The 25,748-nt window shown below is 32.5% G+C and overlaps 1 protein-coding gene across 11 annotated transcripts in view; it reads right to left on the bottom strand.

The window, feature by feature from the left end:
- Ktn1 (kinectin 1) overlaps nucleotides 1-25,748 on the bottom strand; it is a 115,722-nt gene that overhangs the window by 25,094 nt on the left and 64,880 nt on the right. For 4 of the 11 annotated variants that reach the window (XM_046460962.2, XM_046460963.2, XM_046460957.2 and 1 more), the window contains exons 20-34: nucleotides 22,426-22,460; nucleotides 21,887-21,977; nucleotides 21,147-21,215; nucleotides 20,577-20,614; nucleotides 19,827-19,917; nucleotides 19,603-19,671; nucleotides 18,451-18,488; nucleotides 16,932-17,022; nucleotides 16,786-16,854; nucleotides 16,291-16,328; nucleotides 8,962-9,052; nucleotides 7,153-7,221; nucleotides 5,363-5,400; nucleotides 3,565-3,655; nucleotides 1,464-1,550 (exon numbers count right to left, since the gene is read on the bottom strand). In XM_046460962.2, coding sequence (XP_046316918.1) covers nucleotides 1,464-1,550; nucleotides 3,565-3,655; nucleotides 5,363-5,400; nucleotides 7,153-7,221; nucleotides 8,962-9,052; nucleotides 16,291-16,328; nucleotides 16,786-16,854; nucleotides 16,932-17,022; nucleotides 18,451-18,488; nucleotides 19,603-19,671; nucleotides 19,827-19,917; nucleotides 20,577-20,614; nucleotides 21,147-21,215; nucleotides 21,887-21,977; nucleotides 22,426-22,460 — 1,005 coding nt within the window. The remainder of the gene's footprint in view (nucleotides 1-1,463; nucleotides 1,551-3,564; nucleotides 3,656-5,362; nucleotides 5,401-7,152; nucleotides 7,222-8,961; nucleotides 9,053-16,290; nucleotides 16,329-16,785; nucleotides 16,855-16,931; nucleotides 17,023-18,450; nucleotides 18,489-19,602; nucleotides 19,672-19,826; nucleotides 19,918-20,576; nucleotides 20,615-21,146; nucleotides 21,216-21,886; nucleotides 21,978-22,425; nucleotides 22,461-25,748) is intronic. The other 7 variants (XM_046460966.2, XM_046460961.2, XM_046460967.2 and 4 more) reach the window with 4 other exon arrangements.

Here is a 25,748-nt window from a genome sequence, read left to right on the forward strand (position 1 = left end):
GTTACATCTTTGGTAAATTGACTGTTACTTATTTCTAATACCTAAATCACCGAAATGTGTTACATGGTTACTTCTTGCAATACAATTTGTGGCTGGGTCAATCAATATCACTTGACACATATGCTATTTAAGGACTGTCTAAATTTTGTTAAAATGGAGAAGACTGAATTTTATTCTCTGTAGATCATTAGCTGTGCAAAAAGCCATCATGCATACAAAATCTAGCGCTCTTTTAGAAACATAATATTCAAACATGCCTCTCGCAGGTGGCAGGTAGCTTCTTACAGGAATGGCAAGATCAGCACTTTCTAGACATCCAGTATTACTAGCAAAATAAATGGTAAAGGGTAGCTCTTAACAGTGAAAAACAAAAGTACAGAAACAGGCAGAACTGTGACTATACAACTGCAACCATTCACAATTAAACAATAATGCCCTGCCGATTCTAGATTTTTCTACTCTGTGGCCTAAATTTCTCGACTCCTAATACCTACTCAACTATTTCAAATTTAAGTTTTAGTAAAAATTATAATCAGGTCAATAGGCATATAACTAAATAACAAATAAGGGAAATGTAAAACTATATTCTACTAAGAAAAGCCTTCAAATGTCTTAAGATTTGTATTTAAAATTCATCAGATTACCTTGGCACATAAACCACTTTAAGAATGCTGAATTAAATTATATGGGTTCTTTCATTAACCCATCTACAAAATTCAATACTCCTGTTCCACGCTGATTCAATTCTCTCAATCTTTATAATTCATTACAAATCTTCACACCCAATAAACAAGTTAAGCTCAAGGAGAATGTCCTTCATTGTTCTGAAGACAATGAGGATTATGTGTTTCAGGAGTACTTTCCAAACTCTGGTCAAAATAATTAATGCTTGATACTAATATTCCATTTTAAACATGACTCATGTGTCATTACTATCTACCTGCCTCAAAATGTAGAAAGTTTAAGTCCCCTTCTCCTAAAGAACCATTTTCAATAACATACTCAGAACTGATATCTTTCCTATATTTCTTAAGACTTATCATTACTTGGAGTCTTCCTGGTGTAGCCCCCTTCCCCCAAAATCTTGTTCGCTGTGCATCACAGATACATGCTAGGTATGTGTCTGCTAAAACAGTTAGATTTCTTTGGTTTGGGGTTTTCACTGAGGTTCTCTTAACTACCCCCAATAGGCACACTCTCTGAAAGAAACCTATGTGCCTAGCACGGGCCTTCTGAGACTCTTCAGCAAAAGCTCCAACAGAGATCATCCCAACAAATCAGCATGCCCAAAACTAAAGCCTCAAGGAGTATACAAAAAAAGCAGAAATGACAAGAGATGATAAATGTGGATGGTAAGATTTTATATTTAAATTGCAGTAAAATTAAATGCTTTAGTCTGATTTTAAGACAAGCTGCAGATTTTCTCTGTTCAGTGGATTGTTTCTAAGAGTTAGCATTACAACCTTGGAAGTCTTGTTCACTTTGTCCTGCAGCATTTTTTCAGTTGATGCCAATGCTTCCATTGCTTCCCAGTTTTTCTCCCGAAGGTCCTAATCGTTTTTAGAAAGAATGATTTCAGTTTATCCATTATTAAAAAATTTTTGCTTTTCACTTCATCAGTATTTTGCACTGCATTTAAATGCTGGTTACTGCAAAATCATTTCAATGGGAAAATATGTATATTAGCAAAAAAATAAAAAGCAATGTTTAGAAGTTTGAATGAGAAAATAAAGATGCCCCCCTTCCATGTTTTAGTACACACACCGAATATGCCAGCTTTAAAAGTAATTACTGTGCACACGTGAAAAAGAAGAAAGCATTCAAAAGTAAACACACAAACCAAGATCACAAGTATGATTTCGGGTACGGTGAACATTAGAAGATTAAGGACAGAGCAAATACACAAGTATTGCAAAAAGCTTTTCATGTGATTTTTAAAAGGGCCCAATATCGTCATGGGACTTTCCACCGTAGCACATTTTTTCCTTTAACGTTTCAATAAAGTTAACATATTTCCAGTATACCTAGAAATGACACAGTAATTTACTGTGTTCCCTTTCTTTCATGGCATGGTCAAATGTGTATGCCACAAAATCAACCTGACATAAACTGTACAAACTAGTTGCGTGAGGCAAATAGGCAGCTGGAAAACTATAAAACATGTTCTCGTACCGGAGAAACAAAGGTCATCGAAAAACTGAGCTCCAAAAGATCTTGATTTTAACAGCATTTCAATAGCAAATATAAGTAAAGACAATCTGCTAACTTTCAGTCTTACTTCAGAATCAGAAATCTAAATATAACCCAAAAGTAAAAAGCCAATATTCACCATGTATTGAATACTTAGGTGCCAAATACTGTATTTGGCATATCACAAATTCTCGCTAATGCTTACAACAATTTATAATATTTATTCCCATTTTATAGAGAGGGAACCATAACTGAATGTTAGGAAATCTGGCCACCAATACAAAGTAAATGAAGTGGCAGAACTAGAATGGACTGACGCTGCGCTCTGCTGGCCTCCAGTGTCCTGGCTCTTTCCACGCTTCAAGGCCTCCAGTGCCGTTGCTATTGCTGCTGGTCCTGTATTAAACTGGCATTACCATGCCCTCCTTATCTCAAAATCCCAATAAAACACAGTTAAAATGTTAGCAGGCTATTGGCAAGTTCACCTCAAGTTCTGTTGCTAAGCAATGCTGTTAGTAATGTTACATGACATACGAAGGGCAACTCACGTACCTAATTTTGACAAACTCAGGGGTGCAGGAAAATGCCAACTTGTTAAATTAACAATTTGACCCAAATTTTTAAAAATCTAACTTATACTAGAAAACATATATATTTATTATCAACATCTCCTTAGATTTCAATAATAATTTGGTCTTATTAATCATATTTTTATATACAAAAATGCATCCTGGAGCAAGAATTTTTGGACTCTATTTATAGGGATCACCTTCTATCTGGTAAGAGAAAATGTATGACATTCACCTAAATTCACCATTTGTCTACTCAGAAAGAATACCAGACTTAGAGCTCCTAAAGAACTATTCCTTCCCATTTTAGTATAAATGCATTCAGGTTCTAGGGGTTCTAACAAACTTAATTACCAAAACACACACTGCATCTCAGTTAAAAAAAAAAAAAAAAGGAAAGCTCCAGAAGGCTCTGAAAACTTAATTATTGATCAATACTGGCATTACTTCTTGTCTATAAAAAGGCTAGCCTGATCTAAATAGGAGTTAATATCTTTGATTTTAAAATACTGAGTTTGAAAGAAATTATTTTTCCAAATAAAAGCTCAATAAAAAGTCAATTACATTTTTAGTTAAAAAAAAATCCAAAGCTTTAATAGTTAAAATATTTCTATGTGTAAAAATTGTCTTTTATGTATTAAAAAAATCTACTCCTCAATAAAATGATTAATCATGCACCTCTTATCAAAAAAGTTAAAACATAGAAAGCAATAGTACTTTCTTACAAAGATTAAGAAAAATATTTCTGAAGCAACTTTTCAATGTTGAATAAAAAGAAGTTTTATTTTTATTTAGATTTACTTACATTATTTTTCTTCCTTTGGTGTTCAACAGCATCTTTCAAAGAATCTAACTCATTCTGGAGACCAGTTATTTCCTTCTCTCTGTCTGAAATTCTAAACCAGAATATTAGTACATATTTTAGGCAAACAGTGATTTTAGATGAACAGTAACACAACTTCGATATTAGGTGAACAATAATGTAATTTAGATACCTATGTATGAATATTTGTTATCACAAAATAGATGTTCTGAAAACTGTATTAACTTAGCTACTATTTACCACAGAAAGTCCATCATATGAATTCTTAATTTCAGAAATGATTTTTCAAAGAAGTTTACACACATGAAATGCTGAGGTTTGTTCTAAAAAGAAAACAACTCTTAAGAAATAGTTCATGAATACATGAACCACTGTCATCACAGTTATTTTCCTTTTTTACCTGGATCAGCTATTTTCAGAGGAGTGAAAACTGATACAAAGGCAGTCCCCTACATTAATTTTTCTTCCCCAGAAGGCAATGAAACAGTTACGACTTTAAGTAACTAAACCACAATAAAAGCATGATATTAAAATGAACAAGGAGTAATTTTGCCATTTTCACATCTTTGGATTCATTTATTTTTTCCCCATGGTCCTAACCAATGAACTAATTATTTCCCATAAATGCAGAAAGCCATGGCAAAGATTCATAGTTAAGAGTGGCTTGAGTATAAAGTTAAATTACAGATCGCTCCTTCTTAAGAATAAGGCTCTAAATAAGGGGTGCCATGCCCAGAGTCTGTTTTAGTATGGCCTTGAAATAAGCGCTGTTTTAACTTTTTTTTTTTTTTTAAAGATAAGGTCTCACTATGTTGCTCATACAACATTTTAAACTTAAAATAAGTTTATGCATGTAAATTTATTTTAAGTTTATATTGCTCAGGCTATAGTCTCAGATTCACGACCTCCAGTAATCCACCCACCTCAGCCTCCCAAGTACCTGGAACTACAGAAAAGCACCATCATGCCTAGTCTCCTGTTTTGTTTTTAAAGGTTGAAAAATAAAAAAATAGTATGAAACAAAGACCTACGTAGATCCCCAAATCTAAAATATTCATTATTAGACCCTTTCATAGAAAATCTTTACAGATCCAGGATCAAGACTAAAAAATAGTAAATAATTCTAACCTAATAAATGACCAACTTTATAAAAAAGCCAAAAGGAAAATTACTATTTAGATTAAATCTAACCATTTAGATTATCAATATCACCTATTAATATTCTTAATGTGGCTGAGATTTAACACTTGACACATGCTATAACTTATCTGAAATGACCTCAAATGTAGCCTCCTAGCAAAAGTTATAGGTCAAAAAGAACTTTCAGTTTTGTTTTTTTTTAAAGTTCTACCTTAAAAGAGAGCAAGTGGAAAGATTATAAGTTTTCTTTAAAATCCAAGAGTTAACCCAAAATGTGAACCATTATATTGCACAATGAGATCTAGAATAAAGAAGACTCAGTAGGAAAACTGAGGTAACTGAAGGTGATCTAGTAAAGTTGTTAAAGTGTAGTTTGATTGAATATTTTCCTAATGCCTAAAAAAAGAGGAAAAAAATAATATCTCCATTAGCAAGATACTCAAAGAAATCTAAATACAATTAGAAGGAGCATCCACCAGCCAAAGACACAGCTAAACTCCACTGATGAGCAGTTCAAGATATGTAAACAGAACTGTAAAAAATAGGTGACCATTTGCAGTTCCATTAAATTATTTCTGAGAACTCTTTAGCACATAAAATGTTATCACTTCCCAAACTATGAATCAAACTTATTACTTACACTTTCAATAATTCCTCATGAGGGGGGAAAGAAGATACCTATTTAAAAAGAATTAAATGTTATTTCAAAACAAAACTTTCAAGAAGAAGAAAAAAATTTTCTCACATATAAATTAAGACAATACCAAAAGAGAAAATACCATTGTTCCCCATGTTAGCACCTTAACTTTGTGATTGTAATAAAAATCATGTACAAATTTGTAAGATGTACTGAGTACTAACTCTAATCTTCATTGTCACTATATACTTAAACTCTTCATTTAACAAATACTTATTAATTTCCTATGGGCAAAGCACTGAGGTGATATTTAACAAGACTTAAAAGTTGTTTTTGCTAAAAACACTGACTTTTCACCTGGGCTTGCAAAAGGAAAAACTTGACATCTCTGTCTCCAGTTTACATCTGACTGTTTTGTTCTAAATCACCTTGGATTCCAGGTATAAGAGGTATAATCGATAAACATCATGTAATGAGTCAAAACTACTCCCCAGGCAACAATAACTTTTTCATCATCCCAACAATGCCATCCTGACCAATTCTGAAATAATAAAAAACCAGGCCACAATCTGACCAAGATTGCTAAACTCTGCATATTTATGGTTCCTCTTGTCTATATAATCTGGAAGCTCATGCCAGTATCCCCAAAGACAAGGCTAGAAACACTGATTTCCCTTTTACTTCCTGGTGTCCCACCAAGATTTAAGTTCCTTTCCTGATTTTTACCATTACTTTTTCTGTTTTGTGGGCAACTAGCCACATCTTATTTATTTGGATCCCTGGAGCCAGTCTTCCAGCCTAGGACTCCAGTAATAGAAATAGCTTGAATTTCCATACTTTATAATCCATATTTCACTATGTAAAAATTTTAAGCTTTCAAAAGTAACTTTAAAAAAACCCTTAAATGAAAATGAAATCAAAAGGAAAGTTTGGAAAATTTCCTAATATGAAAGAAAAAGTTAACTTTTACATAATATGCAAAGGCACACAGCCTTCACATATTTATTCCTTGATGACTTCAATCTCCCAACCTAAACTATTAGAAACTTCTTGTCAACCAGGATTCTACTTCCTTTTTTTTTTTTTTTTTTTAAATAACCTTTATTTATTTATATGTGGTGCTAAGGATCAAACCCAGAGCCTTACTCGTGCTAGGTGAGCACTCTACCACCGAGCCACAATCCCAGCTCAGGATTCTAATTCTTTGCCTTTCAAAATAAATACTATTGTATCCATACATTTATAAATAAAATCGTGGGGAATATGCCATTTAAAATTTTTAAATTTTATTTTTATCGAGCAGAGTTACCACCTTGAATATATATTTTAAATACTGGTAGACCATTACTTACAACATACTTGTTTTTCTCCAATTATTGATTTTTTTTTTTTTTGAGAAAGCAACAACAGTGTATACATGTTTAAAATGACCTCTGTAAGATTTTAAGTAACTTCATAAGAAAAGCAATCTAGAGGATCAGAATACACACAGACAGATATAAAAAAAAGGGCTAAATTCAGATAATAATATTATTTGGGTATATTTTTATATATTGTAGATTATTTTATCTTGGCTATGGCATAGCAAATTGCTTTGTCTTACAGGAAATTTGATAAATGCTTGTATAAATAATAAAACTCTTTAATCTCAATGAAAATGTAAAAAAAACTGCAAGACTAATTATTGTATAATTTTTATAATATATATTTATTATATTTTTATATATTATAATTTTGTTGGTTGTATAATTTTTACCACAAAGGCAAAAGGCAGGACATTTAATAATACCTACCTGTTGGTAATTTTGTTGCTTAAGCTGCTCAATCTGGGATTGAAACAATTTGTTTTCATCTTGTACCTCCTATTTCAACAAAAATAAGACATGAATACCCAACAGAGACTTTTGTTTTCCATAAGTTTTTGAAGTACATCATACAATCTAGAAAAATTCCAAAATAGTAATAATCTTAGAAGGACGTGATAGGCCTTATTTTAAATATGTAATTACAGTAATTATACTTAGTACTAGTCTGGCAGTGACACATCTCCATGAAACAAAATAGAAGACAGAACAGGCCCAAATATTTATAGGAATTTAGTATGGAGTGACATTTCACATTAGTAGAAATAGGTTTCTCAATTAGCACTAGTGGCATTTTGTACTGGATATTTCTTTGAGGTAGGAGGTTGCCCTATATATAGTAGAACATTTGGCAATTCATAGCCTCCATCTAGTAGGTGCAATAACACCTTTCTTCCAGCTTTGACAACCAAAGTTTTATCTCCAGATATTGCTAAATGTGCCCTGGGGAGCAAAACCACTTCAGAAAAGATGGATTATTTAATAATGGACCTAGCCTTTCTTGATAAAGAATTAAACTTCCAAAAGAGAGGGGAAAACACACACACATAAACAAAAAAGTCAAAAGAAAAACTCAGGCAAACAAATCAACTCATAATAACAAAAGGCTTATTTCCAGGTTTGCCTCGCATGTATGAGGCACTGGGTTCAATCCTCAGCACTACATAAAAAATAAGCAAATAAAATAAAGGCATGCTGTTCATCTACATCTACAAAAAAGAAAAGGCTAATTTCCATTATTGTGTAAAAAGCATATAATAAATTAGTAAGATTAGTAAGTCATTCCAGAAGAAAAAGTATAGAAAAAAATAAATAAAAATTTAATTACAAATCAATTTTTATTTTTATCGAGCAGAGTTACCACCTTGAATATATATTTTAAATACTGGTAGACCAACACATGAAGAATGCTTAACTTCTCTCACAATCAAACACAAATTTAAAACAATCTTAACAGCTTTCAAGAATAATATCAAATGTTATCATCTTTTGTCAGTGTTGGAACACTGGGAAGTGGGCCTCTATTAGCAAGACTAAATTAGTAGGAACATTTTTGGAGGGCAATTTAACATTACCTAACAAAATTTAAAATAAGCTTACCTGGGAGGGAGAGGCATGTGACAGAACCAACCCTTACAGTATGAAATGTGAGCAAAACTAGTTCAAGACATATACTAACATGTAATGACTTCAAATCACTGTTCTGTAAGTATCTAAACATTAACTACATGAAGGTGACGAGATACTGACTTCCTATTTAAGCTCTTTCAAAACAAAACATCTGCATAAACCTTTGACCCAGAAATTTATAACACAGAGACAGGAGCAGAAGTATTCAAAATGTATTCACTACAGAATTGTTTGTAACACAAAAAACAACACTGAACAGTCTAGGATTCCATCAACTGGGATTGATTATATAAGTAATACAAAAGGCTATTCAAAGTTAAAGCCAGAAATGTACTTCCCTGGAGAGATCTCAAAAACATTGGTAATTAGGGAAGAAAACAAAACAAAAAAACTATATAAATAATACAAGTAAATATACATTTATATATTTTATGTACTGGTGATTTCTCAAAAGATATTAACCAAAAATGACAGCAGTTATCTCTAAGGAATGAGACACAATATTTGTTCAGGAAGGCTTGCTCAGTATTCTCGTCCCTTTTCATAGCAGTAAAAGCATTTTAAAGATAATAACTCACCCAATAATTAATTTTAAGTTATCATATTCACCTGTAACAGCTTTGTTTTGCTAGAAAGATCGCTCTCCCTCTCTTTTAGCACAGCTTCTACTCTCTTCATTTCATTTTCCTTCTCTTTCAACCTAGAATTTTTACAAACAACTTATCTTACTAATGTGCATTGAAAAGGAAAGCCAGACTCCAATATTACCCTTAAGAAAAATGATAGCATAAACAATGCCTACAATCTTTTTCTCTTCATACTACAAACTTTTGAATTTGTTCAAAAGACAGTATTTCCACATCATTCTACTCAAAATTAAGAACATCCTAAAATTGCTACAGCTTATTGTGTATATAACATTTTATGATTTTATCTAGAGAAAACTCTAAAAACAAAAGGTATGAGCAAAACTGTATTTCATGAAACTGTTCGAAAATGTATCACTTAAAAAGAAATGAGTATTGCTCCCAAGAATGTTAGCCATAATTCACTGGCCCTGGAAGTTACAATATACACAACTAATGTGCTAAAAAAGGTGTTACATATAATTTAGTCAGGTACACTCTTATAGTCTTAGTCAATCTAGCCCAAGTGAATTCCACCTGACTTTGTCATCTAAGCAACACTTACCACCTTTTTTGTGAGGAGCAAGCAAGCCACTGGGGATTAAAACCAGGGGCGCTTTACCACTGAGCTACAGTCCCAGGCCTTTTATCTTTTATTTTGAGACAGGGTCTAAGTTACTGAGGCTGGGTTTGAATTTGCATATCTTCCTGCCTCCAACTCCTAAGTAGCTGGGATTATAGGTGTGTGCCCCAGCACCCAACTATACTGCTAAATGTTCGGTTTATCCATCTTACCCAAGCAGGAACCCAGTATCTCCAGTGTCTGAAGGTTCTCAGGTATTTGCTGAATGGAACACTATTTTTATCCCATTTAAATCCAAAAAGAATATCAAGATGCTTATAGGTCAATATGAAAAATACAGCCGCACACATAATAAATGTGGGATAAAAGAATGAAAAGACAAACCTTAAGTACATATTGCTAAAGTGAAAGAAACCAATCTGAAAAAGCTACATACTATATGGTTCCAACTATGACATTCTGGAAAAAGCTTAACTATGGAGATAGTAAGATGATCCATGGTTGCCAGAATTCAGGGTGAGGGGGATAGGAGTGGGGAATAAATGAAAGGAGGATGGATCAATGAACAGGTGAAGCACAGAAGATTTTTAGGTCAGCAAAACTATTCTGTATGATACTATAATGAAAATACTGTCATTATATGTTTGTTAAAATCTACAGAGTGAATCCCAACAAAAACCTGACGTTTAGTTTTAAAAAACGTATTGCTATTGTCTATAAACTGCTTTAAATATATATATTACTAATGAAAAATGTTAATAATGGGGGAAATGAAAGGGGGATATGGGAACTCTCGTTTTTTTTTTTTTTTCATATTTTCTGTATACCTAATTTCTCTCATTTTTCTGTAAACCTAAATACGTCCCCATAAAGTCTATTAATTTAAAAATAAAATTCAAGTAAAAGGTAAGGCAAAAATAAACCTAAAATATACACTTTTGTAATTTATATACCAACTACAAAGATGCCACAAGTGTCCTAAGCTTTCTCTTAGAAGATGAGAAAAGCACCTTGACAGTTATATAATGCCCAAGAGATAAATTAGTTGCACAAATGAGCCATCTTGTTGTCAAGAAGTCATCTTCCTTGTATTCATAAATGACTTAATAAATATTCACATTATCTTAATTTCAAAGACAACTTTCAAGAGGAAACTTCTTAAAAACAAACACTGATAAATATTGCTGGGCACCACATTAAAGAAAAATCCCTTTGAAGTGACTCTAGAGAGAACCAAAAAGCTAAGGTCCAGATACCATTCCTCACCAGTGCAGCCTCATTTAGCTTAAGAAAACAGATTTCACAGTATATAAAATTGGTTTCAGGATGAGCATCTACAAAATCTGACACCTCCTATACTGACTGCAGTCAATATTTTTACTATTCAGCACAGAATAACAAATGTGACAAGTTCTATTTTACCAATATTACAACTATAATTATTTTCTAATTAGAAGTGTTATTCCTCAAATACTAATTTTAAGCTGTGGACATACATGTATGCATATTTATTTTTTTCTCATTTTTAGTATGTTTTTAACACAGTTACTTTTCCTTGCCTTATATTCTAAAGTTGGGGGTTTTTATTTTTATTTTTTTGTTTCTTTTTCTTATTCCTTTTTTCTCCTTTCTTCTTCTGCTAATTGCTGAATTCTCCTATTTTTTTCTCCCTCCTTTTGTGTTCATATATTTTCCTTCTTTATAACCATCATTTTTTGCATTCTATTTGTTCACATTTTTTTCACCAGCACATATCCCCTTTATTAATTAATTACCCAGTATATTCATATTCAACAACTGTGAATGTGGTTCAGGGATCACTCCAAGTAGGAGCTAGAAAGCCAGGGTTCATGAGTCACATTATCCAAAAGACCATGGCAGCTATGCTGTTGATGGTACCTCAGGCATCCCTTTGACCAGGAAACCTTGCTCTCTGGCTGTTCAACCTTGGGGAGGCCCAGAGCCCCTCAGCTCTAGATAATCATTTGTCTGTGGGCCTTTGGGAGCTTGGAGATCAGGATACAGACCCTGTGGCCTGGCTATGGAGATGGTAAAACATTCTAAACTTTCTTCTACTTCCTATCATATAATCTTTTCTCTTAATGAACTGTATTTTTATCATCTTTTAGAACTATTTGTTTTATATAACTCCTGTCCCTACCATTCATGTTGTAATTATTACTGCTGTGGATGCCACAGTTGACACTTGCTGTTTGTTTTAATGCCATATCTAGTTTACAGTTATTTATTGTGTTTGCTGTTGTCAACTGCAGACTCCACCATTTCTGTATTTGTGATAATTAGTGTTGTAAACGTTACAGTAGGCACCTGTACTTATTTGAATGCTGTATATTATTTGCATCAAGTGTTGCTATTATTTCCCCCTTTTCTGTGAAGTGCCAGGAATCTACTGGGTCACTACAAGTTCACAGGGTAGAGACTCTGCTACAGAACTAAACTCAGCCAAAAGATGGTACACCTTGCTCCACAGACAAACTAACAATACTCAAACTTCAGCTATACTTGAATACGAAGAATAGAAGGGACAAAAACTTAAAAGACAAGGCCCCAAATAGGAAGGGTTAAGAGTGGGCCTTCAGGTCCGGATCACAGACAGCCACACCTACAACAAAAACAGAATTAACACAAAGGCTGTGGATATCACACTTAGGAGGGGGTCTCAATCTAGATCACTTAAGGACACTCTCACAAGAGAAGGCTGTGCTCTGAAAAGACCCACATAAGAGTGAAAGAGAAATCCATCCTGATAGATGCATAAAACCCAACATAGGAATGAGAATTCCTTTAAAAAAAAAAAAAAAAATGAAGCTTCCTAAAGTTCATAATTCACCAGCAACTGATTCCAAAGATATTCAAGTGGAGGAAAGATAAGAATTCAACAGAATGATTAAAAAATGATCAATGAATTTCAAAAACACAGAAAAACTGAATATATTAAGAAAGTCAATATAGGTTATGAATGAGAAATTCAATAAGGAGATAGACATATTGAAAAAGAACCAATATACAAATGAAAGACCCAATCAAGTCTAATATAGTAGACCATGCTGAGAATAGAATTGCATCTGGAAGACAAAGTGGCCAGCCTTGAACATTCAGACAGTTTTAAAGAAAGGAAGATAAGTAACCATGATCAGAATATACAACAACTCTGAATATTAAGAGTTCAAATTTAAGATTCATTGGAATTGAAGGGGGCTGTGAGGTACAGGAATGATAACCTCTTCAGAGAAATTTTCCAAACTTCAAAATGAGATTGATATCCAGATACAAGAGGCATTCAGAACCCCAAAAGACATACTGGTAAAGGGAACAATCCAACAAGAAGATATAACAATAGTAAATACTTATGACCCAAATGTTAATATACCTAATTACACAAGAGACACTACTCAAATTAAAGCCTCAAACAGACCCCAGTTCAATAATACTGGGTGATTTCAACACATCTCTCTCACCATTAGATAGGTCGTCCAGACAAACTCAGTAGACTCTTTGAACCTGAAAAATATTTCAAATCAAATGGACTTAACAGACATCTATAGAATACTTCATCCAACAACAGCTAAATACACTTTGTCCTCAGCACCTCATGAATATTCTCTAAAAAATAACATATTTTAGACCACAAAGCAATTCTTAGCAAATACAAAACAACTGAAAAAACATTCCTTGGATCCTATCAAACCATATTGGGATGAAATTAGAAATTCACACCAAAAAACAAAAAAAAATCCTACAGAAGCTATATAAAAACATGGGAACTGAACAATACACATTTGAATGGTGAATGGGTAATACAAGAAATCAGAGGAGAAATTTAAAAATTCTTAGAATCAAATCAGAATAGTGATAAAACACATCAGAACCTCAGGGATACTATGAGGGCAGTTCTAAGAGGAAAGTTTATAGCTATGAATGCTACATAAGAAAATCAGAAAAGAGCCCAAATGAACAACCTAATAATGCATCTCCAAGCCTTTGAAAAAGAAAAACAAACCAACCTCAAAACCAGTAGAAGGAAATAATTGAGATCAAAGCCAAAAAAAATCAATGAAATTTTGAATAAAAAAAAAACAATACAAAGGACCAATGAAAGAAATGGCTCTTTGAAAAGATAAACAAGATTGATAAGCCCTTGGCCAAACTAACCAAATCACCAGAGACATCACAGAAATCCAGAGGATCATTCGGGACTATTTTGAAAACTAATACTCCAATAAATTGGAAAACCTAGAAGAAATGGATATATTTCTAGACACATACAATCTGTCCAAATTCAATCAAGAGGATTGAAAACCTGAACAGATCAATAACTAGCAATGAGAAAGAAGCAGTAAGAAAAAGCCTTTCAACAAAGAAAAACCCAGGATTCTCAGCTAAATTCTTAAATTCTTAGACTTTTACAGAAGAACTAATGCCAATGGTCCTCAAATTATTCCATGAAATAGAAAGTGATGGAATACTTCAAAATTCATTCTAGAAGGCAGGTATCATACTCATATCAACCCCAGATAAGGACACACCAAGGAAAGAAAATTATAGATCAATATCCCTGATGAACTTAGATGCAAAAATACTTAATATTAGCAAATAGTATTCAACAATATGATAAGAAGATTGTACATCATGACCAAATCCATTTTATCCCAGGAAAGCAAGGATGGTCTAACATACACAAATCAATAAATGGAATTCATCACATTAATAGGATTAAGGACAAAAATCACTCAGTCATCTTAATAGATGCAGAGAAAGCCTTTAACAAAACTCAGCACCCATTTGTGATTTAAAAAATACACCACTGAAGAAACTAGGAATAAAAGGAACCTATCTCAACATTATAAAGGTTATAAACATAGAACCCAAAGCCAACATCAGAGTGAATGGGGAAAAAAATAAAAACATATTCTTTAAAATTTGGAACAAGACAAGGATGTTCACTCTCACCACTCCTATTTAATACAGTGCTAGAAATTCTAGCCAGAGCAATTAGGCAAGAGAGAGAAATAAGAAATTAAAAAAAAAAAAAAAAAGGAAATAAGTCAAATTATTACTGTTTGCAAAAGATATGATCCTATTTGTACCTAGAAGACCCAAAAAGCTCCACCAAAAGACCACTAAAGCTAAGAAACAAATGCAGCAAAGCAGCAGGTTACAAAATCAACATACAAAACCCAATAGTTTTCTATATACCAACATGAATCTACTGAGAAAGAAACTAGGAAAACAATCCCATTAACAATAGCCTCAAGAAAAATAAAATACCTAGGAATAAATCTGAGGAAGTGAAAGACCTCTATAATAAAAGTATAGAACACTGCAGAATTAAAAAGACAATGATACAAGAAGATGGAAAGACCTCCTGTGTTCATGGACAGGCAGTGTTAATATTGCTACAATGAACATATTACCAAAAGCAATATACAAAGCAATCCCCATCAAAATACTAATGACATTCTCCACAGAACTAGAAAAAACTCCTAAAACTTATTTGGAAGAATAAAACAACCAGAAATCAACTCAAAATGAATTAAAGAACTAGGAATTTGACCAGAAACTATGCAACTCCTAGAAGAAAAAAGCCAACACTCCAACCTATAGGCACAGGCAACAACTTTCTCAATAGGACCCCTAAATAATGTCAAGGAAATAATGCCAAATGTCAAAGAGAAATAAAAGGAATGGCATCAAATTAAAATTCTTCTGTTCAGCAAAGGAAACAAAGAATGTGAAGAGAGAGAATTTACAGAATGGGAGAAAATCTTTGCTAGCTACTCTTCTGACTGATTAATGTCCAGAATCTATAAAGAATTCAAAGAACTTGACACCAAAAAAGCAAATGACCCAATTAATAATGAGCAAATGAATTAAACAGACACTTCTCAAAAGAAGAAATACAATGGCCAACAAATATATGAAGAAACATTTAGCATCATTAGCAAAAGAGAAATGCAACTCAAAACTAGACTGAGATTTCATCTAACTCCAGTTAAAAATGGCAGTCATGTGGATAAAAAGGAACACTTTTAAATTATTGGTGGAACTGTACACTAGTAGTCACTGTGGAAATCAGCATGAAGGCTCCTCAAAAGATAGGAATGGACCCACCATATGACCCAGCTATACCACTCCTTGGTATTTAATCTGAAGAATGAGTCATCATACAATAGCCGAGACATGCATAACCATGTTTAAAGCAGCGCATTTCACAATAGTTAAAACTATGGAACTAGCCTGTGTGGTGTCCATCAATGGATAAATGAATGAAGAAAATGTAGTGTGTGTGTGTGTGTGTGTGTGTGTGTGTGTACACACATGGAGTTTTATTCAGTCATAAAAAATGAAATTATGTCATCTGCAGGAAAATGGATGAAACTAGAGACCATTATGTCAAGCAAAATAAGCCACACTCAGAAGATCAAGGGTCATATTTACTCGTGTGGAAGCTAGGGAGGGAGAAAGGTGAAGAAAGGTAGGAGGGGTGAGGAATCTCATGAAAATAGAAGGGAGATAAGTAAAGGGCACAGGGGAAGGAGTAGGAGGGGGAAAGGGGAAATACTAGGGAATAATTTGGCCAAATTATACTGCTATATTGTGTGCATGTACAGATACATAAGAACAAATCCAACCATTATGTACAACTATAATGCATTAATAAAAAAAATATAGCAGGAGCTGGGGGAAGCTGGCTAAATGTATACTTACATAATTTCAAGCTCTTCAAATTGTGATGTAGAATACGCCTAAGAAACAGATCCACATTTTTTAACACCAACATCAAAATAAACCAGGTATTACAATAAAAATACAGAATCACAGACCACTAAAATAAAAACATAATTATGTGGTAAATTAAGACTAGTGCTTTTGTAAAACAAAGAATGAGTTTTCTTGATCAAATTTAACTTTTATTATTTATTTTTCAAAGGACTACAGATTAATATACAAACTAAACACAGTTAAAAATGAGCCTGCTGTGCAGTTGAAAAAGGAAGAAGGAAATGCTTACAAGCTTAGGCTGAGAAATCAAGCTGTTAAATATGGCTTGACTGGAATACAAGTTAAGATATTTTAATAATAACAATGGAAAACATGATTTTCCTGGTAAAGAAACTAAGAACACTTTAACTTCTTTACTTCCAAATACAATAAATATTTCTCATCGCTATGTAGCAAGTTGGTAATTTGTCTATACTATACCTCCTGCAAGTTATGTTGTGCTGCTTCCTGCATATAAGTCTTCAAAGATTCGTTTTCTTCTTGCAGATCCTTAAAAAGAATAGATGTGAACTGATATTCAAATATTAAAAAAAGGTATTTTTAAACTTTTGTTTGTAAAGTCTCACCTGTAACCATTTCTCTCTATTGGCTAGGTCTTTCTCCTTCTCTTCTATAAGAACCTTCATGGTATTCATCTGTTCCTCCTTTCCTTTTAATCTGACAATAAATTAGTAAGAACTATAAATGAACATGACCATTAAAAGCAAAAATACTTAAGACTGAAAAATCATATTTCGGGTAGTACTCACAGAAAGAAAGTGACTAAAATAAACTAAAACTTATGTTAACGTATAAAGGCATATAAGATTTTGAAGGCATAATCCAATTAAGAAGTATAGGACTGATTAAAGAAAATTCTAATCAATGAATATGCAGATACTGAATACAAAATAGGGTAGCTCCAGTAGCTAAACTATAAAACCAACCTAGATGCCCTGAAACAGATGAATGTATAAAGAAAATGTGGTACAGGGGAGGGAAGAGGAGGGAGGGGACATGAAAGACGATGGGATGAGATGGATATCATTACCCTAAGTACATGTATAAAGACACGAATGGAGTGACTCTAATTTGCATACAACTAGAGATATGAAAAATTGTGCTCTATATGTGTAGTATGAATTGTAATGCATTCTGCTATCATATATAACAAATTAAAATTAAAAAAAAGAAAATGAGGTATATATACACAATGAAATATTACTAAGCCTTAAAGAAGAATGAAATTATAGCATTTGCAAGGAAATGGATGGAGCTGCAGAATATCATGCTAAGCAAAACCCCCAAACCAAAGGCCAAATGTTTTCTTTGATAAGTGGATGCTAATTCATAATGGGGGTGGGGGGGTGAAGTAACTTTAGATTGTGTATAGGGTAATGAGGGGTGGGGATGGGAAGGATGGAGGAATAAGATAGGCATTATTACCCTATACACATGTATGATCACACTGCTGATGTGACTCAGCCCATGTACAGCCTGAGGAATGAGAAGTTGCGCTCTATATTGTATATAATATACCAAAATGCATTCTATTGTCATGTATAAATAATCATAACAAATTAAAAAATAAATAGAATAGGATAGTTCAACTCATACTCTTCTATATGACCCTGTTCAATTTAGACAGCTGAGAAAGGAGGGGAGGGAAATGACAAAGTACTGGGGAATGAGACTGATCAAATTATGTTGTTTATAAGTACAAATATGGCACAATGAATCCCACAGCTATGTGTAATTATAACATCCCAATAAAAAATAAATTAGATGGTTGAAGCGGGAAAGTCACTTCAACAATATATATTCAGTTTCAGGTGGCTATTAAATAGTCAAAGAGCAATATCTCAGCTTAAGTCATACTCAGACTGTAAGTCAAGATTAAATAAGACTTCCCATCTTTTCTTCTACCCCCCCCAAAAAACTTAAAGAGATTAAGGCATAATGAAAAACTGAAGACTTTAAGGGCCTGTAAAATAATTTTTGATATTTTCTAAAAATATTATTTGAAGCAAATAAAAAGAAGCCATGACTTTCATTATATTTAACTTGTGGAAAAAGAGATATTTGTGGGAATAAAAGAGTACTTACAACTTCTGAAGCTCCTGAACTTGAGAAGTGATAGATAACTGAAATATAAGGAGAAAAAAGTAATTTATAATCCATTCAACAATACCAATAAGCTTTATGACATATTTATAATTCATACACTTCAAATTACAAAGATCCCAGCTGAATTTTTCATGCCAAAACAAGATGTGTTTTAATTTCACCTTCCCTTGATTCCAATGACAATAAAAGTTAACAAACTAAAAATAGAACAGGGAGGGGGAAAGACAAAGGAGATGGTTAAAAATGGTAACTCTAAATATGATATTTCTATAATTGTGAAAATTAGAGTATTAACTAACTCTCCACATACCTCCTTATAATTATATCAGAGCTTTTCTCCGGCCCAGTTTTAAAAGGTAACTCTTCAACAGTATTCTATATTATCCTTTCATTACGTTTCCTTTTTTTAAAAAAAAAAAATCATACATCTTCTAATACTACCTTTTATTTCCATTCTCACAGTCCCTTCAGATCTTGACTTCATTTCCTCAAAGGAGCCTCTCCTGAATCCTCAATCTATATTTGAGAAGTATGATCTTTTCACAAGTGGGAGGAACTCAAAGAGATATTATTGAATGAATCTTTTCAATGAATAAATCATCTTTTCATGCAATTTCACCATCTTTATTCAATGAAGCCTTATCACATTAAATTCAATAAACCCCATCTATTTCCAGTAATCCCATCCACTTCTAGAATGTCCCAGTAAAATTTGTGTTTTGTTCTATAGGCAGAAGTCTGAGCAATATATGTATTCTACCAAAAAAATTCAGTTCCATGTAGTTGGTTAGTTGGCTAGTTTTTATAAATGGGAGGTTTTGGTAATAAAAGATTTACCAAAGTGTTTTGCATTTTATTTTTAAGTTGTAAACAAATGAAACACTAATCCAAAAAGAGAAGAAAAAGAAAACTTTCCAGGAAAGGACCTTTGATGGAAATTCCAAAAGATATATGGATTATAATATCAGACACTTTCTCAAATCAGCCGCCCCCACAAAAAAAAAAGCATATAACCCAACATACTTAAGCATACTACTAGAAGGTTTTTTCCTGAGTTAAAAAGAAAAAAAAGTAGCTCATAAATATCATATACACTATAAATCTGTCATGCTATGGCTCTTAGATTTTTACCTGTTGAGCCTTTTCAAGCTGGATATTTCCTATTTCTTCTTTTAGAGTCTCTATTTCCTGTTTCAAATCCTTGACAATGACAAAACAGACAAGATTGGACAATGGAACACAGAAATTGACATAAATGCAATGTACAGACAAACACATGAAATTAAATGATGTTAACTAAAGTTGATAAACAGAAAGCCAAACACGTTCGTTGTTTTCTAAATCTCTTCCAATACCTGAACAGTTTTCTCCTTATTAGCAACTTTGAGAACTTCAGCTTCCAGAAGCTCTTCCACAGATCTGATCTTTCCATCTTTCTCATGGATCCTTAATAAACATACACAGTGTTAGTTTGAATAGAAATCACCAGGATCCACCAACTAAGACACAAAAAACAACACTAATCATGAAAAGGCTCTTCAACTCCTATGTTAAGTAAAACAGCAACCTATCTTTGCAGGGAGAAAAAAAAGTGAGGGGAGGGACTTAAACCTACTCCTAAAATAGAATCAGTAACTACCAGATCATTAAAGCCTATGCCGACATGAATTTGGTAATGTGCTTCAACAGTTCGTAAGGAATATAAGATTTGTACCAAGAAGAACATTAGAGATAAGCAAGTTCCTCTCAACAATGGAATTTTCCAGGATTTTGGAGCTCTGGCAGAACTTGTACACAATTACACCAAACTTTACAGACACCTTAAGAAGAGGATACATGCAAGGACATAAATGTCTTATAACCTGGTTTTTGAAAGACAAAAAATTAGCAGTTTGATGGCATATAAAAATAAATCTAATCAATTATGAAAACTTTTTTTAAAATTACACTTGGGAAACAATGACTTTCCTTAGTACATTAATGAAAAAATTTGTAGTATAAGTTAACTAACATACATCAGGTGTCTCTCCAAAAAGTAAAACTAGATTTGTGAGTACTAACAGGCCAAAAAACAAAGACCAGGTTGAAGTAAGGTTATCACTTACACTTTCTTAAGTTCTTCAACTAAAGATGCAAAAGAAACCTAGAAATAGGAAAATATCTTATTTAGTAAATTGCTCTATTAATGCATCAGAAATAGGAAAGTACAATTTATCCTTAAATTTTCCACTATACCAAATGGGAAAAGTAAACCCAGGAATTCTTTCTAGATGTTTCAAATGTCATAATGATGAAAATAACAACATACTAAAAGTAAAGAGTTTTAAAATTACTTGTAAGTGTAGGCCAAAAGAAAAATCATTAAAGATTTAAATCATTTAGTCATTCTAACTAGACAAAGAAAAAAATACAACTAGGAAACTGTCTAAATTTTAGTAACCTCTTTTAAACATTATTTATATTCCATTTTTATTTGTATACTCAAAACTGCAATGACTCTAATAGTGACTGGCATGCTATAAATTCAACGAACTATAGCAATATTACTGATAATCAAATAAATAGTCATTCATTGATTTAAAAACTATACTTGATAAATTCCACCTTGGAAGAGAAACAAACTTAAATTTCCACTGTTTAAAAAGAACAGTTGTAGAATCTACTATATGCATTACCTGATCATTTTGCTTAGCCTTTAAGTCTTGAACTTCTTTCGTCAGAGATGAATTTTCTGTTCTTATTGCCTTTTTCAAAGACACATAAGTACAACATACTTTTATCTTCTGAAGAATTAGATAGCTTCAAAATACACTCACTTCTCATTTTCCTTTAGCTACTGCTTTTCCTCTCTGTAAAGTCCCAAAATCCCACTTGTTGCATATGTCTACAATTTTGTAACTTCTTTTAGTGAAATGGGTTTTTTAATTCAATTGTCCCAGAACTATATCTATTTATATTTCCACAAATTCAAAAACAGAGTATACTATACCCACTTGTCAATTTTGACACGATCCTCTCTAAATTCAAATATATCTTTTATTTTACTTTACCCAGCAACTGCATCCTTATCAAGTTAGTTAAGACTGATGATAACAATAATAACATAGACCTCCAATACTATTCCAGAGACTTATGAAGTCTGCTAGTAATCATTTGTTTACAATTTGGACATGGGTGCAAGTGGAGAAGCATATACTACTAACTACAGCAACAGTATCAACCTCTTTAATGTAGTGAATGCTACAATCAACTATGCATTTTTCTATTTCTCAAAAATCATTTAAACTTAAATTTACAAAATGTCATTAACTAATATTAAGTTTAAGAGCTATGAGAAAATCTTTTACAATTACAGTGAAACTCCTTCGTGTTCACGGAGTAAGCACAAGGAAAACAAATCTACAAAATGCTTTACATTCAGTTCCTCCTCTTTAGTGGCCACCTGAATAAGTCCAGTTTCAAGTAATTCTTCTACGGTCTTTAACTTTTCATCTTTTTCTTGAATGCTGCAATTATAAATTAAAAACATTATAAACTATTGTTAAGGTAAATAATATCATTCCTAAATATTTTACATGAATCAACCCCTCTGTCCATCACTCCTTACAAACTTTAATCCAAGAACGGCTTCTTGAGGATCTCCACCCTCAAGAAGCCGTTCTTGGATTTAGGGTACTTCCTGGTTTTAGGGTACTTCTTCATTACCATTAAGGAAACTGTGCTCAAGCACTGCAGGCTTATATACCAGTCTAAAAGGTCAATCACCACTACACTGACACAGACCATATTATAAAATCCCAAATAAGCAATAGCATATCACACTTCTTCTACTACAAAGGATAAAGAGAATTTTAAGAACATAGATTAGTGTCATTAATAATCCTGTTATCACAAATTTGGTAGAAATGAGTCACTGAAAATTTTTTTTCAAAAAGGACAAATTTAAACTCTTACCATTTTTCCATTTGTTCCACAACATCTTTATTAGGCTGAAAATAAAAATCACCAAAAAATTTAATTCTACCAAGTTTGAATGAAATAAAACTAGATTAGAAACAGAACTCTGTGGAAATTATTTAGAATTCTAAATACATCCAAAATTTAGGGAAATGACCATTATTTGAAAACTGCTATTATAATTTTTAAATTCAAAAGACACAAGATGACAAAAGAGAGGTTATCTACACAAAGGACACAGATACAGAAGTATATGGGGCTGACAAAAATAAACTAGTAACTTATGAATAATTTTTGATCACTATGAAGGATAACCTTGAGGTTCAGGGAAAATTTGCTTCACTTCCCTTATATTAATTAAATTCTTCAAATATAAAAAATCCAAGCCTCTAAAGCATTACAAGTCAAAGAAAGGTTTTTCCCCCCACATTAAGTTATAATACTTATCAGCAAGTGAACACACCCTGTTTACAGCTCAATGGATTTTTAATATGTAAATATTATGTAAACACCAGTTAGACCAAAACTAGAGAATGCTTTAAAAAAGCTCATCAACTACAGAAGCAACATAAACATTCTCTTCAATGTCTGACAGATCCTTCAACCTTTGTAACTCACTCTTTCTCCCCATCTACTTTTCTAAAATCTTGGTAGTTCTTACTTTTTACCAATCTTATTACAACCACTTCTCACAAATAAAAATAAATTTTCCATTGCCAAATCCAAGTCCTAAGGTTTCACTTCTTATATATTTCTAAAATCAACCCCTTCTCTTTAATGAGTAAGTTTAGGTCTAAACCTTTACTCATTTCAAATATCACAAGATCCTCATTCTTATCCCTGTTTGTATGGATTGATTTGTGCAGGGCACAAGAAGAAAGAATGTACTAAGAAAAAAACTGTCCCACCCTTAAAAAGGAGACAGGAAATTTCAATTAAATTAGATTTAAAAAAAAAAAAAATCATGCAGTAGTAAGTTTCCAATCTTCCACAAAGATGGATTTTGTCTACCTTTATTTTTTATGAATACCATCTCACAAAAAGACTACACTATGAAGTCCAAATTACCTGTACCTTAATTATTTGGTTGTATTGTACTTTTAGTCCTCTCTGCTTCTCCCTCTCATAAATCCAAACACCTAGAGTTTAGGAAGATTACCTAGAGTAATCTTCCTAAAATGTTTGACTAAGGACTCATTCATCCTCGCAAGCACCCTTTGGTACAAGATCACAGTACAAAATCACATTTGTGAACCTTGACTTCATACTATTTTGATCTAATTCAATCCTATTATTTCCTCTCTAGAAGATTTTCAAATCTGTATCTTATACAATAAGGAACTCTTCTGCAATTCAATACAACTAGGCATTCAGGAAAATAAAAAAAAATTCTCTTACTTTTCCCTTAATATTTTTGACCACTTAATCTTAAAAATTCATTGGAATAAGAATTTTAAAAGTTAGGCTGGTCCTACACAAGTCAGGATACACGCCTGAAACTTGGGCTACTTAAAAGGCTGAGGCAGGAGGATTGTCATGTGAGAGGACAGCATGAGCAGCCTAATGATACTTTGTTTCAAAAAGATGGGGGTGAGGTGGGGAATGGGGAATGATGTAGCTCAAAGAGCACTTGCATCAAATGTTTAAGGCCCTGAATTCAATCCCAGTACTGCAAATGAGGAAAAATAAAAAAGATAACACAAGAATGTATCCCCCTCCAAATTACTTTGTTCTGAGTAAATGAGATTATTAGTAACTGATTTATCTGCATTACTAACCATTTGCAGGCCTATACCAAATGAAGCCTTCTTTTCTTTCCTATGAACAGGTTACCTTACCTGGTACCTGTTGTCTTTCTTCTTCCTACACCTGAGGAAACAATAACTTGGCACCATTATTGGTTTCTGCTTTAATAAGCACAATCTTTAACTCTAGGATAAAAATCCATGTGGCAAGAAGACTGAAATTTTTTACATAACCAAACTGTTCATCTTTCAACTGTCACTTGGAATTCTGACTAATGGGTAGGAAGAGGTTAAAGAAAGGTAGAAATGAAAAACTAGAAAAAAAACCACAATTCTAAGAATTACCCAATATCAGATCATAAATTAATATCAGAAGATCTTAAATTGGCATCACAAAAAGATTTTGTCTCATCAATAATTCTTTTAAATAAATCAAAAAAATGCAACTATAAAATTTTGTCATAAGAATGTAAAAGAATTTCATCTCATATTACAAGTTGTCATTTTCACAGAACATCTAAGAGTGTATAGAAACATTATAATAGGTAAAAGTCTGACTGAATTAATATGGAAAAAAAATTTAATATTAATTTCCACAAATGATATGAAATTTTATATCAGAATGGTAATTCCCCTAAAAGAAAAGGAAAATTTAAGGCTTATAATCATAAACCTTAAATTTTCAATCTTATCTGGTGATGGAAAACACTAGTTTTAGTAATGATAGATGTTTACTGTTTTTTGAAGATTTACCTATTTAAACACAGGTAAGAGTTGCCAGCATTCGGATAGTTAGAATACCGGAATTCTAGGTCAGGTTCAGAAGTTTTGAAGCATTTGTTTCACCTCCATAAAGTTAATTTTAGAAAGTCTAAAAGTTTATAAGTTGAAGTAGATATCACAAAAATCTCAGATAATAGAGAGAAACTAAATTCTGCTATTCTAGGTAAGAATTAACAACCCAAAACGTTACCAATAATATTTTGTCTAATCTGAACCACTAATGTTGCATCTTTCAGCTGGTATTTTATACTACAAATTAAAAATAGTTCCAAACTGTAATCAGAGACTACAGGATATACCCAGATTTCAGAGATGGTAATGGGGGAGGGGAAGTCTTACAAATTGACAGAGTATTATATCTTTCCTAAGCTATACCACAACAAAGGGAAATAAGAAGACTTAAAATAACATTTAAACTAAATTTAAATGCTCCTTAAACATTTTTTCCTGTTACTTCTAGTTTGCAAGGATAAAGCATATAAAAGAAATAAATAATATGCAAAGAGAGGGGAATATGTGAATTATTTGACAAGCAAACATGTTAAAAATAATTCCAGTGGCACAGCTACTTATGTCAATTCAATACTTGCATAAATGTGGATTTTAAAATAGAAAAGGACACATGCATCTGCCAAAAGTAGAGCTATCATTTACAGTAGCTTAAATTTCAGCTTCTAATAAAAGTCCATTCCAAAAACTTACGCAAAGTTTTTAATTCTAATGTGTCGTCTTTTTTTTTGAGAGAGAGAGAGAGAGAATTTTAATATTTATTTTTTAGTTTTTTTTCGGCAG

The sequence above is a fragment of the Marmota monax genome, unplaced genomic scaffold, assembly GCF_021218885.2.
Source record: "Marmota monax isolate L192 unplaced genomic scaffold, Marmota_monax_Labrador192_F-V1.1 WCK01_AAM20220418_F8-fsc00001, whole genome shotgun sequence".
NCBI lineage: Eukaryota > Metazoa > Chordata > Mammalia > Rodentia > Sciuridae > Marmota > Marmota monax.